Source organism: Falco rusticolus, chromosome 18, assembly GCF_015220075.1.
Source record: "Falco rusticolus isolate bFalRus1 chromosome 18, bFalRus1.pri, whole genome shotgun sequence".
Taxonomy (NCBI): Eukaryota; Metazoa; Chordata; class Aves; order Falconiformes; family Falconidae; genus Falco; species Falco rusticolus.
The window spans coordinates 6,695,268-6,715,884 of NC_051204.1; the positions used below are offsets into that span (position 1 = coordinate 6,695,268).

Sequence of the window (20,617 nt, forward strand, 5' to 3'; positions counted from 1 at the left end):
GCTCGCTTCACGACGCCGTCTCCTTCCGCCGCGGGAAGGGAGGGCGTTGAGCGCGGCGACACCGCCGACACCGCCTGCGAGGGCGCCACAGAGGAAGAGGGGGCGACGACACCCCCCAATACGCCACGGCCACCGCCGCGATTCGGCCGGCGGGAGGCGGTGGGGGGGGAGGACCGAGGGAGAAATAGTCCGCAAGCTCCGCCCCCTCCCGGCGGCGGAGGGATCCTCGCCTCCGCGGCTGGGTCAGCGCAGGAGCCGGGGCTGCTTGTGCACGTTTAAAGGGGCGCAGCGCGCGTGCGCTGCCGTCCGCCCGCGGGGCGAGGGGCGGGGCCACGGCCGGCGGGGGCGGGGCCAGGGCAGCCCCGCCCAAATCGCACCGCCCCCTGTGCCTTCACCGCCCTTCCTGCCCCACCCAGCGGCACCTATAGCCCCTATAGCCCCTGCGCCTCGATTACGGCCCCTACAGCCCTCGGGCCACTACAGCCCCAGGGTCCCCATTGTGACCCCTATAGCTCCCCAGCCCCTATAGACCCTAGGGTCCCTACTATGGTCCCTATAGCCCTCAGGGTCCCTATAGCCCCTCGGGTCCCTACTATGGCCCCTATAGCCCTCAGGGTCCCTATAGCCCCTAGGGTCCCTACTATGCCCCCTATAGCCCTCAGGGTCCCTATAGCCCCTAGGGTCCCTACTATGGCCACTATAGCCCTCAGGGTCCCTATAGCCCTCAGGGTCCCTACTATGGCCCCTATAGCCCTCAGGGTCCCTATAGCCCTTAAGGTCCCTACTATGCCCCCTATAGCCCTCAGGGTCCCTATAGCCCCTAGGGTCCCTACTATGGCCCCTATAGCCCTCAGGGTCCCTATAGCCCTTAAGGTCCCTACTATGCCCCCTATAGCCCTCAGGGTCCCTATAGCCCTTAAGGTCCCTACTATGGCCCCTATAGCCCTCAGGGTCCCTACTATGCCCCCTATAGCCCTCAGGGTCCCTATAGCCCTTAAGGTCCCTACTACGCCCCCTATAGCCCTCAGGGTCCCTATAGCCCTTAAGGTCCCTACTATGGCCCCTATAGCCCTCAGGGTCCCTATAGCCCTTAAGGTCCCTACTATGGCCCCTATAGCCCTCAGGGTCCCTATAGCCCTTAAGGTCCCTACTATGCCCCCTATAGCCCTCAGGGCCCCTATAGCCCTCAGGGTCCCTACTATGGCCCCTATAGCCCTCAGGGTCCCTACTATGCCCCCTATAGCCCTCTGGGTCCCTATAGCCCTTAAGGTCCCTACTATGCCCCCTATAGCCCTCAGGGTCCCTACTATGCCCCCTATAGCCCTCAGGGTCCCTATAGCCCTTAAGGTCCCTACTATGGCCCCTATAGCCCTCAGGGTCCCTACTATGCCCCCTATAGCCCTCTGGGTCCCTATAGCCCTCAGGGTCCCTACTATGCCCCCTATAGCCCTCAGGGTCCCTACTATGCCCCCTATAGCCCTCAGGGTCCCTATAGCCCTTAAGGTCCCTACTATGGCCCCTATAGCCCTCAGGGTCCCTACTATGGCCCCTATAGCCCTCAGGGTCCCTATAGCCCTTAAGGTCCCTACTATGGCCCCTATAGCCCTCAGGGTCCCTACTATGCCCCCTATAGCCCTCAGGGTCCCTATAGCCCTTAAGGTCCCTACTATGGCCCCTATAGCCCTCAGGGTCCCTACTATGCCCCCTATAGCCCTCAGGGTCCCTACTATGCCCCCTATAGCCCTCTGGGTCCCTATAGCCCTTAAGGTCCCTACTATGCCCCCTATAGCCCTCAGGGTCCCTATAGCCCTCAGGGTCCCTACTATGGCCCCTATAGCCCTCAGGGTCCCTACTATGGCCCCTATAGCCCTCAGGGTCCCTACTATGGCCCCTATAGCCCTCAGGGTCCCTATAGCCCTTAAGGTCCCTACCATGCCCCCTATAGCCCTCAGGGTCCCTACTATGGCCCCTATAGCTCTCAGGGTCCCTATTATGGTCCCTATAGCGCCAGGACCCCTCTACCTCCCGCTCCGTATAGCTCCCCCCCCCCCCGGCCTTTAAAGCAGCCCCCCACGACGCCTATAGCCCTACCCCCTATAGCTCCTATAGGTGCATTGTGCCCGTCGTCATCCCCCCCCCAAAAAAGGGGGCACAGGCAGGTCACACGCCAAGGGCCGGCCGGTCCGTTTATGAAGCATCAAATATACAGTCTCTTATATACAGAGCCCGGCACGGGCGCATGCGGGCCCGGGGGGCCTGGGTCCTCCCGGGGGGGGGGGGGGGGGGGGGGGGGGGTGTCCTGACGCCGGGGTCCCCCCCGTGCGCATCCCTGGGTCTGCAGCCACCGGGTATTGCCCGCAAAGGGGACCCAGGCGTTTTTTTTTTGGGGGGGGGGGGGGGGGGCTGGAAGGGGAGGGGGGGGGGTTAAAGTGCCATGTGACATTCAGCCTGAGCCGGGGGGGGGGGGAGGGAGGGGGCTATCCTCGCTGCCGGACCCCCGGGATGGCGGGGTGGGGGGGACCCCCCGCGGGGGTGAGGCGTGAGCAGCCAAACACGAGCCACGTGCAGGGTGTTGTTTTTTTTTGGGGGGGGGAGGGGGGGAAAGGGGGGGGGGGGGTTTACAAAAATAACCACCGCATCCAGCATGCCGGCGCTGTCCATCGCTGCCACGAGTTGTGTCCGTCCTCTGGCGGGGCGGGGGGGGTGGGCGGTCAGACCACCGTGCTGATGCGGTTCCCCCCCTTGGGTTTGGGGGGGGCCCTGGCTGGCTTGAGCCAGGGGCGAGGTGGGGCCGGCGGGGGAGTGGGGGCTGAGGGGGGTGTGGGGCGAGGGGGGGGGCAAAGGGGGGTAAGAAGGGTGGGGGGGGATAGGGGAGTGGGGGGGCGGGTGGTGGTGGTGATGGTGGTGATGGTGGTGATGGGGTGGGGGGGCCACCCCACCGCCACCCCCCCGCAGGGCCCCCCCAGCCGGACCCCCCCCACCACCACCCCCACCGAAAACAAAGTGCTTGGCGGGGGCAGGGGGCGGCGGGGGGTGGTGGTGTGGGGGGGGGGCCGGGGGGGTAAGCGTGGGGCAGCCCGTGGTGGGGGGGCGCAGGGCTGTAGAGAGGTAGGGGGGAGAGGGGCTGGCGGGGGGGGCCGGGGGGGGCACCTCCCCTCTTGCCAGGTCGGTGTAAGGTGTAATGGGGGTGCGGTGGGGGGAACCCCCCGCCGGGAGGGCCGTGCTGCTGGGGGGGGGCCGACAAAGGGGGTTGGGGCCCCCCGTGGAAGCGAGGGGGGGCTCCGGCGGCGATGGCGGGCAGCGGCGGGGGGGGCGCAGGGCGAGAAGGAGGGGGGGGCTGTTGGGGGTAAGGGGGCGGCGGCGGGGGGCCGGGCCCCCCCCCCTGCCGCCGCCCCCCCGGCCCCGTGGCAGTACTGGGCGTGCAGCGCCTGCAGCTTGGAGGGACCCTCGGAGGCGGGGGGGGGCGCGGGGGGGGGGTGATGGTGATGCGAGGATGAAGCCGAGGAAGAGGAGGCTGAAGCCGAAGTGGGGCCCCCCGGTCCGGGCGGGGGTCCGGGGGGGCCTTTGCCCCGTCGGCTGCCGAAGAGGGACCCCAGGAAGGAGGAGGAATTGGAGACAGGCCGGGGGGGGGGCTTGTAGCCCTCGGGGGCTCCCCCCGGGGGTCCCCGCGCCTGCGGCCGGGGGCTGCTGATGATGGAGCCCTGCGGGAGGGGGCGGGGTCAAGACGACAGGCCACGCCCCTGTGGCCGGCAGGCCGCACCCCCTCAGACACGGCCCCATCCCATTGCTGTACAGCCACACCCCCTGGAGGAAACCCCGCCCTCTCCCTGCACAAGCCACACCCCTCTAGATTAAGCACCACCCCTCGCACAAGCCCCGGCCTTTCTCTAAGGGCAAAGGGGCTCTGGGGCGGGGCTTAAAGGGGGAGTGGTTTGTGGCAGTCCCCGCCCCCCCAGCTCACCTCAATGGTGCTGTCGAGGGACCCCACGCTGTTTCGCCGGCCCCGCTTGCCTGGGGTGGGGGGGGGGGCACACAGTGAGGGGGGGCACACAATTGGGGGGGGATGTGTGTCACAAAATGGGGGTGGGGCACACCTAAGGGGTCCCCAAATACCCTCCCAGGGGACCCCAACAGTCCCCCAGACCACCCTATCTGCCCCCCAGGGTGCCCCAAATGCCCTCTCGGGGACCCCAACCCCCCCAAGGGACCCCTACCCCTCTCAGAGCACCCCAAACGTCCCCCAGGCGACTCCAACACCCTCAGGGGCTCCCCTAAACCCCCCCAAAAGCCCCCCAGGGGACCCCAAATGCACTCCCATGGGACCCCAACTGCCCCCCCCCCCAGACCCCCCTACCTGCCCCCTCCCAGACCACCCCACCTGCCCCCTCCCCAAGACCCCAAATCCCCCCTCAGAGCACCCCAAATTCCCTCCAGGGCCCCCCAGATGCCCCCCGAGACCACCCCAAATGCCCTCCCAGGGGACCCTACACCCCCCAGGGACCCCACCCCACCCCCCCGGTGCCCCCCCCCCCCCCCCCCAGTCTCACCGCCGTCAGAGAGGTCCCGCAGGGAGCTGCTGAGGGCGCTGCGCTTGAGCCCCTCGCCGGCCCCGAACGCGTCCTCCAGGCTGCTGCGGCTCAGCCCGTTGAGGGCTTCGCGGGGGGGTCCCCCCCCCCGTGCCCCCGACACCCCCTTCTGCTTCTCCAGCTCCGCTGCAGGACACACACACAATGGCCCCAGTCATCCCAGTGCCCCCCAACATTCCCAGTCCCCATCAAAATGCCTCCATTGAATACCCCGGTGGACATTGCAGCGCTCCCAGTGCCCACAGTATCTGTCCCAGTGTCCCCAGTCCCCATCCAGGTGACCCCAGGAACCACCCCAGTGCCCATCCCAGTTCCCCCAATCCCCCACTCCCCACCCAACTGACGCCAAGAACCATTCCAGTGCCAATCCAAGCATTCCCAGTGTCCCCAGTGCCCATCCCAGTTCCCTCAGTGGTCCCATTCCCCATCCAGTTGCCCATCCCAGTGCTCCCAGTGCCCCGCTCACCCTCCACGCGGTACTTCTCCATCTCCTGCACCTCGGCCACGGACTCGCGGAGGTCGCTGGCGAAGCGCAGCCGGTCCTGCGGGCTCGGGGCGTTGAAGACGATCAGGACCTTCCTCTCCCCACCCGGCGCCGCTGACAGCAGCTTGATCCCGAACTGGTAATCTGGGGGGTTGGGGGGGGGGGTCGGGGGGTCAGAGGTCATGGGGTTCGGGGGGCCAGGAGAGGAGGTATCCCACAGGAGGTGCTGTGGGGTAGGGGAGCATCCCATGGGGGGACATGTCCCATGGGGGCACCATGGGACATCCAATGGGGGACACCACGGGAGATCTTATGGGGGACACCCTGGGGTGAGGAACACCCCATGGGTGACAGCATGGGACATCCAGTGGGGGACACCATGGGAGATCTTATGGGGGACACCCTGGGGCAGCTGGACATCCAATGGGGGACACCATGGGGTAAGGAACACCCCATGGGTGACAGCATGGGACATCCAATGGAAGACACTCCATGGTGGACCCCATAGGGCAAAGGGACATCTGGTGGTGGACCCCATGGGACCACGGGGGCAGAAGAACCACCCCTGAAGGGGCTGTGGGGCAGTGGGGCAGGCTGTGGGGCTCACAGGCATTCTGGAAGAGCTGCATGTGCATCTCAACGAGGGGGAAGCTCTGGCGGAAGCTGTAGGTCACCAGGATCTTCTTCTTCTGGAAGATCTTCGTCACCTGCCGGGGCCACTGGGTCACCAGGGTGGGGAGCCAGGCACCTGTGAGACCCCTTGACTCCTCACGGGTGACCCCCATCCCACCCCAGGGACACCCCTACTCTTCAGGGGACCCAGAGGTCCAGCTCACCACCAGCAGGTCGTTGAAGAGGAAGACCTCGCGCTGGTGCAGCCCCAGGCGCTGGGGCCGGTTGGGGTCAGGGACCTCGTAGAGCTGGCAGCAGCACACCAGGCGCCGGTGGGGCAGGGACAGCACCTGGGGACGGGGGGGGCTCAGCGCCGGGGCTGGGCCTCAGCAGGACACAGCCACCACCTCCCACTCCATGGCCACGGCACCCTCAACATTGGGGTCCCAGCCCTGGGGTCACCTAGAGCATCCCCCCAGAGCGTCACCTACAATATCCCCCATTGGACCACCTAGAACGTCCCCCATTGGTCAGCTGTGGCGTCCCCCCATAGTGTCACCTAGAACTTCCCCCTTGGGTCATCTAGAACGTCCCCCATTGGTCAGCTGGAGCGTCCCCCCATAGGGTCACCTAAAACTTCCCCCTTGGGTCACCTAGACCATCCCCCCGGGTCACCTAGAGCATCCCCCCATAGGGTCACCTAGAACTTCCCCCTTGGGTCACCTAGAACCCATCCCATCCCTTGAGTGAACCCACCGGCTTCTTGCCGACGATCATGCGCTCTACAGCCTGGACCTGGGACACGTGGTCGTCATTGGTACGCAGCTCCCGGCTCTGGATGCGCTGGTAGATGCCCACGAGCATGTCCCGGGGGATGTCCTCCCCATTGTCCACCCCTGTGCGACACCCAGCCCCTGCTCTAGAACCCGCATTCCTGAGCGGAGGGGGGGAGGGACGGACACAACGCAACACCGGGGGCAGGGAGACAAGATGGGACCGCAGTCCTCACCTCGGAGGTTCTTGATGAAGTCCTCCAGCTTCATCTTGCGCTCGGCCTTGACGCTGGGGCTGTACATGTCGGTGTTGAGGAGGATGATGGCGAAGGCCAGGATGAAGATGGTGTCCGGGTTGCGGAACTGGCGCAGCAGGGCCGCGTTACACACGCAGTAGCGCTGGCTGCGGGGTGGACAATCCCCACGGCCCATGGGGTCAGGGTGCCCCACAGCCATCCCCATGTGGTTGGGATGGCCTTTGCACCCCACAGCAGTCCCGGTGTGGTCCAGGCCACCGTCTCCAATGTCCTCCCACTCTACAGGGTCACCTAGGACATTGGCTGGTCCCGTGTGGGCCACCAACCCCAATACCCCCCACTCAGTCCACAGGGTCACCAAGGACTTCACCCCATGGCACATGGGCCACAACCCCTAGCACCTCCCTCTCAATCCCCAGGGTCACCTAGAACATCGCCCCATGGCACGTGTGGGCCACCACCCCTAGCACCTCCCTCTCGATCCATAGGGTCACCTAGAACCCCTTCCTGGGGACGGGGGAGGCAGGGTGGGGACAGGGACCCATCACCATCCCTCACCTGAAGGCCTCAATCAAGCGCTCAACCTTCTGGGCCTCCCCCTGCACCCGAATGTGGGACTGGAACTTCCGCAGCGCCTCATCCAGCTCCATCCCGGAGAAGTCCATCTCATCCACCACGCAGCTGCAGGAGACCCCCACCCCCCCCAAGACAGAAGATGGCCTCAGTCCTGGTGGGAACCCCTGAGCGCATCCCACCCCATCCCAACGCGTATCCCACCCCATCCCGATGTGTACCCCGCTCCTTACTCGAGGACGTCGCGGTTGAATTGCTTCTGGCGATTGCCGAGGAACTCGCCGATCATCTGCCGGCTCAAGCCCTTCCTCTCCAGGATGAAGTGGGCCACCCCCACAGGGGTGTCCGAGAGGAAGCCCCTCTCGATCAGGTACTGGATCCCCTTTTCTGGTTTCCTACAAAGGTGTTGGGCACAGGGTCACCCCGACGGCCGTGGGGCTCGTTGTTTCACCCTGGTTATAGACTGACCTAGAACGTCACCTTCTCCTGGCTATAGGGTCACTCTGGCATCTATGGAGTCACCTAAACATCATCATCTTTTGGTTGTAGGGTCACCTAAGATGACAATCTTCTCTATAGGGTCACCTAGAACATCACCACGTCCATACCCTAGGGTCACCTAGAACATCACCACGTCCACACCCTAGGGTCACCTAGAACACCCCCCGCGTCCACACCCTAGGGTCACCTAGAACATCACCATGTCCATACCACAGGGTGACCTAGAACATCACCGCGTCCACACCATAGGGTCATCTAGAACATCACCGCGTCCACATCATAGGGTCATCTAGAACATCACCGCGTCCATACCCTAGGGTCACCTAGAACACCACCGCGTCCACACCATAGGGTCATCTAGAACATCACCGTGTCCATACCACAGGGTGACCTAGAACATCACCGCGTCCACACCATAGGGTCATCTAGAACATCACCGTGTCCATACCACAGGGTGACCTAGAACATCACCGCGTCCACACCACAGGGTCATCTAGAACATCACCGTGTCCATACCATAGGGGCACCTAGAACATCACCCTGCTTCCACCACAGGGCCACCAAGAATCTCACCCTAACCCTTCCATAGGCTCACCCAGACCACCACGTAGTCCCACTATAGGGCCACCAGACCCCACCCCATGTCCGCCACGGTGCCACCGCCCCCCCCAGCCCCCCCGATTTTCCTTTGCCCCCTCACTTGTTGAAGAGGTTGAGGCCGATGCGATACTGCCGGCGTTGCACCACGTCATTGTTGAGCGCCGGTGAGTCCCAGCTCTGCCGCGGTTCCCGCTGGTATGTGGCTTTGCCGGGGGGTCCAGAAGGACCTGGGGGCTGCGGGGGGGCAGCAGGAGGTGGGGGGGGGGGGGCGGGGGGGGGGCGTCGCAGGCTGTCACGGGATGAGGAGCCCGAGGAGCAGTTGAGGGTCTCGTTGGAGTTGGAGCTGCTCCCCAAGCTCTCGTTGTCCCCCTCCGAGCCCTCCTCGGCAGCAGGGGGCGGCGGGGGGGCAGGGGGAGGTGCGGGGGGGGCTTCGGGGTGGAAGCAGCGATGGGGGGGTCCACTACGGGGCAACGTGCCCCCCCCGGCCCCTTCGGGTTCGTAAGGACCCCCCCGGTTGATGGAGCCCCGGTCAGAGCGGTCGCTGAGGTCGGCCGAGCTGTCGCTGGGGGGCTCGACCGTCAGCAAAGGGGGGTGCCCCCCGCCGCCGCCCCCCCCGCCCCCGGCACTCCAAGCAGGGGGGGCCGCGGCGAGGAGGGTCTTCAGGACCCCCCCAGCGTTCAGCCGGGCCAGGGGGGTTGGTGGGAGGCGGTGGGGGGGGGCGGTGGGGCGGGGGGTGGGGGGGGACCCCCAGTTTCGGGGGGGGGCTCGGGGCTGGGGGGCCGCTCGGGGGAGCGGGGGGAGCCGGGGAGCCCCTCATCCAGGTAGAGGGTGACGTCGCTGGTGGAGGTGGCAGCGCTGTCACCCGCGGGGGGGGCCGAGGCCCCCGAGGGAACCCCTCGCCCCCCCCCCAGCGCCTCATCGATGGAAGCAGCCAAGGACTTCACCTGCCGAGACAGACACCCCCCTGTCAGCCCCCCAACTCCCCGGGACACCCCCCCCCCCCCCGAGGGTCCCGGTGACCCCCACGTCCCCTTCCCCCAGCCCCCGGGGACCCCTGTGACCCCGTAACCCCCCAGCTCCTGTGGCCTCCATCTCCCCTGTGACCCCCCCCATAGACCTATGACCCCTGTGACCCCCATGGCCCTTGGGACCCCCATGCCCCCTGTGATGCCCACGGCCCCCATGATCCCCCATGATCCCCCATGACCCCTGTGACCCCCATGACCCCCCATGGACCCTGTGACCCCCATGACCCCCCATGGCCCTTGGAACTTCCATGACCCCTGTGACCTCCCACAGCCCTGTGACCCCCATGGCCCCCCATGGCCCTTGTGACCCCCGTGCCCCCTGTGATGCCCACTGCCCCCATGAGCCCCGTGGCCTCCCATGACCCCCCATGACCCCCACGACCCCCCACGACCCCTACCTGCTGCGCAAAGGCCTCCTCCAGGTCAGCTCCTCCGGGCCCAAAGTCAGCAGAGGCCGAGAGCTGCCGGGGGGGGCTGCCAGCGCCCCCCACCCCGGCCCCCCCTCCCGCCGTCGCCCCCTCGGCGGGACCACCCCCCCCATCCAAACCAGCCCGGCAAGACCCCCCGTATCGAGGTGCCCTTCGGGGTCCCCCCAACACCCCCTCGTCCAGCGAGGCAGGTTTGCCTTGGAAATAAGGGGGAGGCGGCGGGGGGGGTCCCGGGGCGGGGGCTGGGGGTCCGCGGTCGTATTCCTCAAAGGAAAACTGGAGGCGGAGGCCGGGGAGGGCCAGGCGGCGGGCGCGCCCCCCCTCGCTGCGCAGCCGCTCGAACTTCTGGGCCATGCGGTAGCGGCGGAAGGCGGCCTGGATGGTGCGGGCGGCGCGGCGCGTGCGGAAGTAGCCCCCGTATTTGCGCTCCAGCATCTCCACCTGGGGGGGGGGGGGGGGAACGACACGGGAGGGGACGTGGGGGGGGACACGGGGAGAGATGGGGATGTGGATCAGGGCATTGGGATGGGGACGTGGGGATGGGGACAGGGATGGAGATAAAGGGGACATGGGGATGGGGACAAGGAGATGAGGACAGGGACACGGAGATGGGGACGTGGGGATGGGGATGTCGATGGGGACAGGGACACGGAGATGGGGACATGGATCAGGACATAGGGATGGGGACATGGGGATGGGGACAGGGATGGAGATAAGGGGGACAAGGGGATGGGGACAAGGAGATGAGGACAGGGACACAGAGATAGGGACGTGGGGATGGGGACATCGATGGGGACAGGGACATGGAGATGGGGACATGGATCAGGACACAGGGATGGGGACAGGGATGTAGATAAGGGGGACAAGGGGATGGGGACAAGGAGATGAGGACAGGGACACAGAGATAGGGACGTGGGGATGGGGACATCGATGGGGACAGGGACATGGAGATGGGGACATGGATCAGGACACAGGGATGGGGACAGGGATGTAGATAAGGGGGACAAGGGGATGGGAACAAGGAGATGAGGACAGGGAGACGGAGATGGGGACGTGGGGATGGGGACATCGATGGGGACAGGGACACGGAGATGGGGACATGGATCAGTACGTAGGGATGGGGACATGGGGATGGGGACAGGGATGGAGATAAGGGGGACAAGGGGATGGTGACAAGGGGGACAAGGGGATGGGGACAAGATGAGGACAGGGACACGGAGATGGGGACGTGGGGATGGGGACGTCAATGGGGACAGGGACATGGAGATGGGGACGTGGATCAGGACACGGGGATGGGGACACGGGGATGGGGACACGGGGATGGGGACACGGGGATGGGGACACGGGGGACATGGGGATAGGGACAAGGAGATGAGGACAGGGACACGGAGATGGGGACGTGGGGATGGGGACGGAGATGGGGACAGGGACACGGAGACGGGGACGTGGATCAGGACGTAGGGATGGGGAGACAGGGATGGAGATAAGGGGGACAAGGGGATGGGGACAAGATGAGGACAGGGACACAGAGATGGGGACGTGGGGATGGGGACGTTGATGGGGACAGGGACACGGAGATGGGGACATGGATCAGGACATAGGGATGGGGACATGGGGATGGGGACAGGGATGGAGATAAGGGGGACAAGGGGATGGGGACAAGATGAGGACAGGGACACGGAGATGGGGACGTGGGGATGGGGACGTTGATGGGGACAGGGACACGGAGATGGGGACATGGATCAGGACATAGGGATGGGGACATGGGGATGGGGACAGGGATGGAGATAAGGGGGACAAGGGGATGGGGACAAGATGAGGACAGGGACACAGAGATGGGGACGTGGGGATGGGGACGTTGATGGGGACAGGGACACGGAGATGGGGACATGGATCAGGACATAGGGATGGGGACATGGGGATGGGGACAGGGATGGAGATAAGGGGGACAAGGGGATGGGGACAAGATGAGGACAGGGACACGGAGATGGGGACGTGGGGATGGGGACGTTGATGGGGACAGGGACACGGAGATGGGGACATGGATCAGGACATAGGGATGGGGACATGGGGATGGGGACAGGGATGGAGATAAGGGGGACAAGGGGATGGGGACAAGATGAGGACAGGGACACAGAGATGGGGACGTGGGGATGGGGACGTTGATGGGGACAGGGACATGGAGATGGGGACATGGATCAGGACATAGGCATGGGGACATGGGGATGGGGACAGGGATGGAGATACAGGGGACATGGGGATGGGGACAAGGAGATGGTGACAGGGACACAGAGATGGGGATGTGGATCAGGACATAGGGATGGGGACATTGATGGGACAGCGATGGATACGGGGGACATGGAGATCGGGACATGGAGATGGGGACACAGATCAGGACATAGGGATGGGGACATGGGGATGGGGGCGTTGATGGGGACATTGATGAGGATATGGGTGACATGGGGATGGGGACATGGAGGCACAGGATATGCGAGATGGGGACAGGGACACAGAGATGGGGACATGGAGATGGGGATGTGGATCAGGACATAGGGATGGGGACGTGGGGATGGTGACATGGAGATGGGGACATTGATGGGGACATTGATGGGGATATGGGTGACATGGGGACGGGGACACGGAGATGGGGACGTGGATCATCAGGACACAGGGATGGGGACACATCAGGGTGCCAGAGGTGGCCAGGGAGGGGCCAGGGCAGGAGAAGGACACAGGTGAGACAACACCCCGGGAAAGGGGGACGGCAGCGGGGTGGGGGCACGGTGGCCTTGCATGAGGATGGAGCCTCAGGCGGTGACAGTGACCATCTGGGGTCACACATGGGGCTGGGGACCTTCACACATGTCTGGGGACCATCACGTGAGGCTGGGGACCATCACAGATGGGGCTGGGGACAATCACACGTGGCCGGGGACAGTCGCGGGGGGGTGCTGGGGGTGTCCCTGGGTGTCCCCAAGGTACCTTCTTGTCCTGCAGGTCGGTGGAGAGCTCATAGCTGTCGCTCAGAGCCTTCGGCCTCTTGCTCTCCTCCTCCTCCTCCTGCTTGCGCAGGGCCACGCTGGCGGGCTGGGGTGGCAGCCGGGGCCAGGCCAACCCCGGGGAGCCCCCCCCAGGGCCCCCCCCGGATCCCCCCGGCCCTTGGGGGGCCGGTTGGGGGAGGCCACGGTATGGGGGGGGTCGCCCGGGGCTGTCAGGCACTGGACCCCCACCCTCGCTGCCTGGCGCCTCGCCATCCACGCTGCGGGGACACCACGTCACCCCCATGTCGGGAGCCCCCCCAAACCCCCTGAGACCCCCCCCCCCCAGACCTCGCCGAGACCCCCCAAATAGCCTCAAGGCCCCCCCGAGGCCGCCCCAGATCCCTCAAACAGCCTGAAGTCACCTGAGCAGGGACCATGGGGACGTCAGGAAGCACAGACACATGGACATGGGACATAGGGACACGGGACATGGGACGCATGGACATGGCTGACATGGGGACAGAGACATGGGGGGACACAGAGATGGGACACATGGACGTGGAGACAGAGGGACATGGAGACATGACCAGCATGGGGGCACATGGACACAGCAGACAGGGGGACAGGGACATGGGGACACAGGGATATGACCAACACGGGACACATGGACATGGAACGTATGGGGACATATGTGGACACAGACATGGGGACACAGGGACACATGGACAGGGGGACATGGGACATATGTGGACACAGACATGGGGACACAGGGACACATGGACAGGGGGACATGGGACATATGTGGACACAGACATGGGGACACAGGGACACATGGACAGGGGGACATGGGACATATGTGGACACAGACATGGGGACACAGGGACACTGGGACATGGGGACACAGGGACACATGGACATGGGACATATGTGGACACATGGACACGGGACATATGTGGACACATGGACACGGGACATACATGGGCATGGGGACACAGAGATACAGGACACACACGTGGACACATGGACATACCTGGACACACGGACAGGAGACACAAGGATACAGGGACATGAGGACACAGGGATATGACCAACACGGGACATATGGACATGGGACGTATGGGGACATATGTGGACACAGACCTGGGGACACAGGGACACGTGGACATGGGACGTATATGGACATATGTGGACACAGACATGGGGACACAGGGACACATGGACATTGGATATAAGTGGACACACGGACACAGAGGGGCACAGATACATGGACACAGGACATACATAGACATGAGACACGGGACATACATGGACATGGGACACACGGACACAGGACATACATGGGGACACACGGACGTGGGGACACAGGCAGCCCTCCCCCCAGCCCCGGGGGACCCAGGCATCCGTGCCCCCGCCCTTGCTGGGGACCCAGGCGTCCAGGAATGGGGGAGGGGGGGTAATCCGGCAGGGGGGGGGGGGGGGGGGGGGAGTGCAGGAAAGCCGGGGGGACCCCCAAAACCCGAGGGGGAGGGGCAAACCCGGGGGTGGGGTGGGCAACCCGGGGTGGGGGGGCAGGGAAGGCGCACAGGGGGTCCCCGATGGTTTGGGTGAGGTAAATGATGATGGGGGGTGGGGGGTGTTTGGGGGGGGGTGGTGTATGAGGGGGGTGTAAAAGATTTTGGGGGGGGGGGTCCCGGGGGGGTCCCCAACTCACCCGTGCAGCAGGCGCTGCCGGAGCGGACCCCGCCGCCGGTCGGCGGTGCACTGCAGGCACCACATGGCGGGAGGGGGCACCCACGGAGGTGGGGAGACCCCCACGGGGTGGTGGGGGGGGAGTCCCCGGGGTTGTTTGGGTTGGGGGAGGGGGGGGGGGGGGGGCGCGGCTCTGCAGCAGCAGCACCCACAGGGCCCCGGCGGCCGGTGGAGCCGTTTGCGCCTGCGTGGGGAGGGGGGGCCGGGGGACGCCCGGGGTGGGGGGGGGGGGACACACACAGGCGCGGGTCCTTCTGAGGTAGAAAGAGGGGTCTTGCCCCCACCCAAAATTAAGAAGAGGGGGGCCCGGATGCCTGGGTCCATGATGGAGACCCCCACAGTTTTTATTTTTAAAGGGGGGGCTGCCCCGACTGAAATGGGGGTCTTGCCCCCCCCCCCCCCCAAGGTGGGGTCCCTGGGGCAGTGGGCTCGCCTGCCCCAGGCGCATGCGCGGAGCGCGCCGCTCGACACCCCCCTCCCCCCCGCCCCCCCGCCCCCCCTCCGGCGGGCTGGCGGTTGCCATGGAGACGCGGCGGGCGGGGGCGGGGCCGGCGCGTTGCCGAGGTTGCGGTTGCCGTGGCGACGCGGCGGGGTGATGGACAGGGGGGTGGGTGGGGGGTGTCCCGGACGCCTGGGTCCCCGGCGCTGGCCCCGCCCCCTCCCGCTACGTCACCGCCCTCTCCCCAAAATAACCGGGCGTCGCCACGGCAACCGCCCCCAAACACCACCCCCCCCAACAGCCGGGGGAGGACCCAGGCCCCGTATGGCCGCCTATAGATCCCTGGGGAACCTATAGGGCCCCTATAGAACCCTGAGGATTCCTATGGCCCAGGGATCTACAAGGGCCTCTGTAGGTCCCCCAGGGATCTACAAGGGCTCCTATAGGTCTCTGGGGTCCGTATAGCCCCTATAGATCCCTTGAGATCCCTACGGCCCCTATAGATCCCTGGAGATCCAGGTGGCCCCTATAGATTCCCAGGGATCCATACAGCCCCTATAAATCCCTGAGGATTCCTATGGCCCAGGGATCTACAAGGGCCTCTATAAGTCCCCCAAGGATCTACGAGGGCTCCTATAGGTCTCTGGGGTCCGTATAGCCCCTATAGATCCCTTGAGATCCCTACGGCCCCTATAGATCCCTGGAGATCCAGGTGGCCCCTATAGATTCCCAGGGATCCATACAGCCCCTATAAATCCCTGAGGATTCCTATGGCCCAGGGATCTACAAGGGCCTCTATAAGTCCCCCAAGGATCTACGAGGGCTCCTATAGGTCTCTGGGGTCCGTACAGCCCCTATAGATCCCTTGAGATCCCTACAGCCCCTACAGATCCCTGGGGATTCATACAGGCCCTATAGATTCCTGGGGATCTGTACAGCCCCTAGAAGCCTATGGGGATCCACATGGTCCCTATGGAGCCCTGAGGAGCCACAAGGAGCCCCTATACATTCTATACAGTGCCTAGATATAGGAGCCATATAGCCCCAGGGCCCGGGGGGCCATACAACCCCTCTATTAGCCATAGGGTCTCCATAACCCCTCCACAGCCCAGGGGGCTATACCCCCCTATACTGCCCCGGGGGGGTGGGGGGGTCATTATAGCCCCCATACCACCTGCAAGGGGTCTGTGCCAGCCGGGGTGAGGGGTCCGCAGGGCCCCTATAGCACCCAGGGGGCCCCCACGGCACATAAGGTACGTACAGCCCCTATACTGTCCTGTGGGGCTCTATACAGACTGTACAGCCCCTATACTGCCCTGTAGGGCTCTGTATGGCTCATACAGCCCCTACACTACCCTATGGGGCTCTATACAGACTGTATAGCCCCTATGCTGCCCTGTAGGGCTCTGTGTGCCCCATATAGCACCCTGCAGCCCCTATACTGCCCTGTGGGGCTCTGTATAGACTGTATAGCACCGTACAGCCCCTATACTGCCCTGTAGGACTCTGTATGGCTCATATAGCACCGTACAGCCCCTATACTGCCCTGTGGGGCTCTGTATGGCTCATATAGCACCATACAGCCTCTATACTGCCCTGTGGGGCTCTATACAGACTGTACAGCCCCTATACTTCCCTGTAGGACTCTGTATGGCTCATACAGCACCATACAGCCCCTATACTGTCCCGTGGGGCTCTATACAGACTGTATAGCCCCTATACTGCCCTGTGGGGCTCTGTGTGCCCCGTATAGCACTGTACAGCCCCTATACTGCCCTGTAGGGCTCTGTATGGCTCATATAGCACCATACAGCCCCTATACTGTCCCGTGGAGCTCTGTACAGACTGTATAGCACCGTACAGCCCCTATACTGCCCTGTGGGGCTCTGTACAGACTGTATAGCCCCTATACTGCCCCACAGGGCTCCGTATAGCCCATACAGCACCATACAGCCCCTATACTGCCCTGTGGGGCTCTCTGCAGCCTATATAGCACCGTACAGCCCCTATACTGCCCCATAGGGCTCTGTACAGCCTCTATGGCACCCAGCAGGGTCCATATGGCCCCTATAGGGCCTGAGAAGGGGCGGGGGGGGGCAGGACCCCCAGGGGAACCCAGGCGTCTGGGGTGGGGGAGGGGCTCTTACCTGTGGGTGGGGGGAGGTTGGAGCAGCCAAGAGCACCCATGGGTGGCACCTGGAGGGGGGAGGGGCAGGACGGGGGAGGGGGGACACAGATGGGGGGGGTCAATGGGGGGGGGGGGTCAAGGGGTGGGGTGGGGTGGGGGGGTCAGTGGGAGGGACAGGCAGATGGACGGGGGGGAGGGAATGGGGGGGATGGATGAACATGGGGGGACAGACGGACATGGGGAGGGGGACACAGACCGGGGTGGGGTGGGGACATACGGACAGTGGGGGAGGGGCGGGGGGGGGAAGCCGGACAGACCGGGGGGGGGAGGGGAGAGAGAGAAAACACGAGTCAAGAACCGGAGGGGGGGGACGGACACACGGACACGGGGAGGGGGACACGAGTGGGGCGGGGTGGGAAGGGGAAGGGACACGGCGGGGGTGGGGGGGCAGCAGGATCCAGTGGATCCCCAAGGATCTGGGGGGGGATCAGCCCCGTAGCGGCGGGTCCAGCCTCTCCCCACCCCCCACCCCACCCAAAAGGGACCCAGGAATCCGGGTGCCCCCAGCCCCCCCCTGGGGGGGGCCGACACTCACATCATGGTGGATCCGAGGGGGGAGGGGGTCACGCTGGGACCCCGGTGTCCGGGGTCGGGGATCCAGTGTCTGGGATCAGGGATCCAGTGTCCGGCCTCTCAGGCCTGGCAAACTCATCACAGCCCGGAATTCCTGCCCGGAAGGGGGGGGGGGGGGCGGGCGGGGGGGGGCACAGCCTTGCACGAGGATGGGCGTGAGAGGCCCACGTGCGAGCCGGGGCGGGGGGGGAGGGTCCCCCTGGCACGTGGGACGGGGCAGCCTCGCACACGCGTGTGTATGGCCTTGCACGCCCACGCGCGGGGCTGCGCAGCCTTGCATGGCATTGCACACCCATGCAAAATGTTGCACAACGTTGCACGCCCTTGCACACCCTTGCGCGGCATCATGTGATGTTGCACGGCATTGCACACCCACGCACAGGGTGGCACAGGGTTGCACGGCATTGCATGCCCTTGCACGGCCTTGCACACTGACCCACCAGATTGCACACCCTTGCACGGCGTTGCACGCCCTTGCACACCCTTGTGCGGCATCACATGGTGTTGCACGGCATTGCACACCCACGCACAGGGTGGCACAGGGTTGCACGGCATTGCATGCCCTTGCACACCCACGCACTGGGTTGCACTCCCTTGCATGGCATTGCACACTTGCATTGCACCCTTGCACAGCCTTGCACACCCATGCACAGGGTGGCACTGGGTTGCACGGCATTGCACGCCCTCGCACAGCCTTGCACACTGACCCACAAGATTACATTGCCTTGCACGGCGTTGCACACCCTCGCACGGCGTTGCACGCTCACATTGCACCCTTGCACGGCGTTGCAGGCCCTCGCACGGAGTTGCATGCTCACATTGCACCCTTGCACGGCGTTGCACGCCTTCGCACACTCCGCCGTGGCCTCGTGTCACCCGCAGGGCGGGGCCGGCCCCCCCCAAGATCCTGGGGGGGGAGGGGGGACACGGCGCCGGGGGCGGATCCCTGGTTGCCATGGTGACGTCCCTCCCCGCCCCCCCCCCCCCGCTGTCACGCCTCCCCCGGCGCTGTCATCGCTGTCACCCACCGCCTGCGCCGTCGCCTGGCAACCACCCCGCGTGCGCCCGCCACCCTGGCAACGCGCTTTCCGCCCCCCCCCCCCCGCCCTGTCGTGACATGAGCAGGCCCGTCACGACATGACGGGGCCTGTTGTGACATCACAGCACAGCACGGTGGGGGCCTGTTGCGACACATCACCCTCGTTGTCACCTTCGTCGTGACATGTCAGCCCTATTGCAACACACTGGCTCTCGCTCTGTCACGATATGCGGGCATCAGCCCTATTGCATTAGGCCTGTCCTGTCATGACAGGTCGGCCCCATTGCAATACCTGACACATCTGCTCCATTGTAACTGGCTGGATCCTGTCGCGACAGCTCAACCCTGTCGCAACATATCATCCCCATCACGATGCAACAGCCCTATTGCAACAGGCTGGCCCCTGTCACGACATGCCAGGTCTGTCGTGACACGCTGAGTCTGCTGCCATCCAACAACACCCCCCCCCATGCCCCAGGGATTGGACCCAGGCGTCCGGGGATGGGGTGGGGGAGGGGTGGGGTCAAAGGACATGGGGGGAGGGGCAGTACTGACCTCACTGTCCTGGAGCTGTCCCGGTCTGACCTGGGGGGGGGGGAGAATTCGGGGGGGGGGGGATGGGTGTCAGTGAGCGGCACAGCCCCTCCCCCCCCTTGGGGTCCCAGGGGGGGGCTGGGTCGGGGGGGGGTGCCGACCCCTGCAAATCCCCTCCCCCACCCCCCAAAAAATGTCGCCGTCCCGCCCCCCCCCCCCCCAAGGGCGCCCGGCCAGACCGGCAGACGGGGTGACAGCGGGGGGGGACGCACGCGCAGAGCCATGACACACGCGGGTCCCCCCCTGCAGCTCCCGCACCTGCTCCCAGCGGGGGGATGGGGGGGGATGGGGGAGGGGTGGGGGTGAGGGTCCTTACTTGCGCTGCAGGGTGGTGGTGGGGCTGGTGCTGGCGCTGGTGCTGTGTCCTCCCCCCCCGGGGCTGGAGCTGCGGGACGGACCCCGGCTGAGCTGCCCCCGCGCCCAGTCCCGCTCCCAGTCCCGGTGGGAAGCGCCGCAGCGATCCCGGGAGCACGAGGCGGGATACGCGCCATCCCGGTCCAAGCAGGCCGCGTAGTGACCATCCCGAGCCCGGTACTGCAGCTCCCGCTCCATCCGGCCGGGATACTGCCCGTCGCGGTCCATATGGCCGGGATACTGCCCGTCCTGCTCCATCCGGCTCCCGTACTGCCCGTCCCGCTCCGTATGGCTCGTATACTGCCCGTCCCGCTCCATCCGGCTGGGATACTGCCCATCCCGCTCCGTATGGCCGGGATACTGCCCGTCGCGGTCCATATGGCCGGGATACTGCCCGTCGCGCTCCATCCGGCTGGGATACTGCCCATCCCGCTCCAAATGGGGCTGGTACTGGAGATCCCGCTCCAAGCAGCCGTGGTACTGCCCGTCCTGCTCCATACGACCCATATATTGCCCATCCCGCTCTGTACGGCTCATATATTGCCCATCGCGCTCCGTACGAGCCTGGTAAGGTCTGTCGCGATCTTTACGGCTCTGGTAGGACCTATCGTGATCGGGACGGTTGGGATACGGCCCGTCGCGGTCCGTTAACGCCTCGTATTGCCCGTCACGATCCATATGAGCCGCGTAGGGTCTATCGCGGTCCGTATGTCCGGCGTATTGCCCGTCGCGATCCAAGTGCTCCTGGTACTGCCCGTCGCGATCCAGATGCTCCTGGTATTGCCCGTCGCGGTCCAGGTGGGGCTGGTATTGCCCGTCGCGGTCCGTACGGCTGCTGTATTGCCCGTCGCGATCGAC

At 65.3% G+C, this 20,617-nt stretch overlaps 1 protein-coding gene across 1 annotated transcript; it reads right to left on the bottom strand.

The window, feature by feature from the left end:
- Positions 1-7: 7 nt before the first annotated feature.
- Positions 8-20,245, bottom strand: LOC119159067 (IQ motif and SEC7 domain-containing protein 2-like). The gene is given in 18 exon segments (XM_037411579.1): positions 8-74; positions 3,055-3,701; positions 3,962-4,011; positions 4,548-4,712; positions 5,053-5,214; positions 5,678-5,777; positions 5,907-6,032; positions 6,439-6,578; positions 6,692-6,858; positions 7,271-7,393; positions 7,519-7,680; positions 8,487-8,986; positions 8,988-9,102; positions 9,104-9,330; positions 9,813-10,283; positions 12,825-13,101; positions 19,367-19,396; positions 19,722-20,245. Coding segments are annotated over 18 exon segments (3,975 nt in total). The 5' UTR covers positions 20,168-20,245.
- Positions 20,246-20,617: the final 372 nt, after the last annotated feature.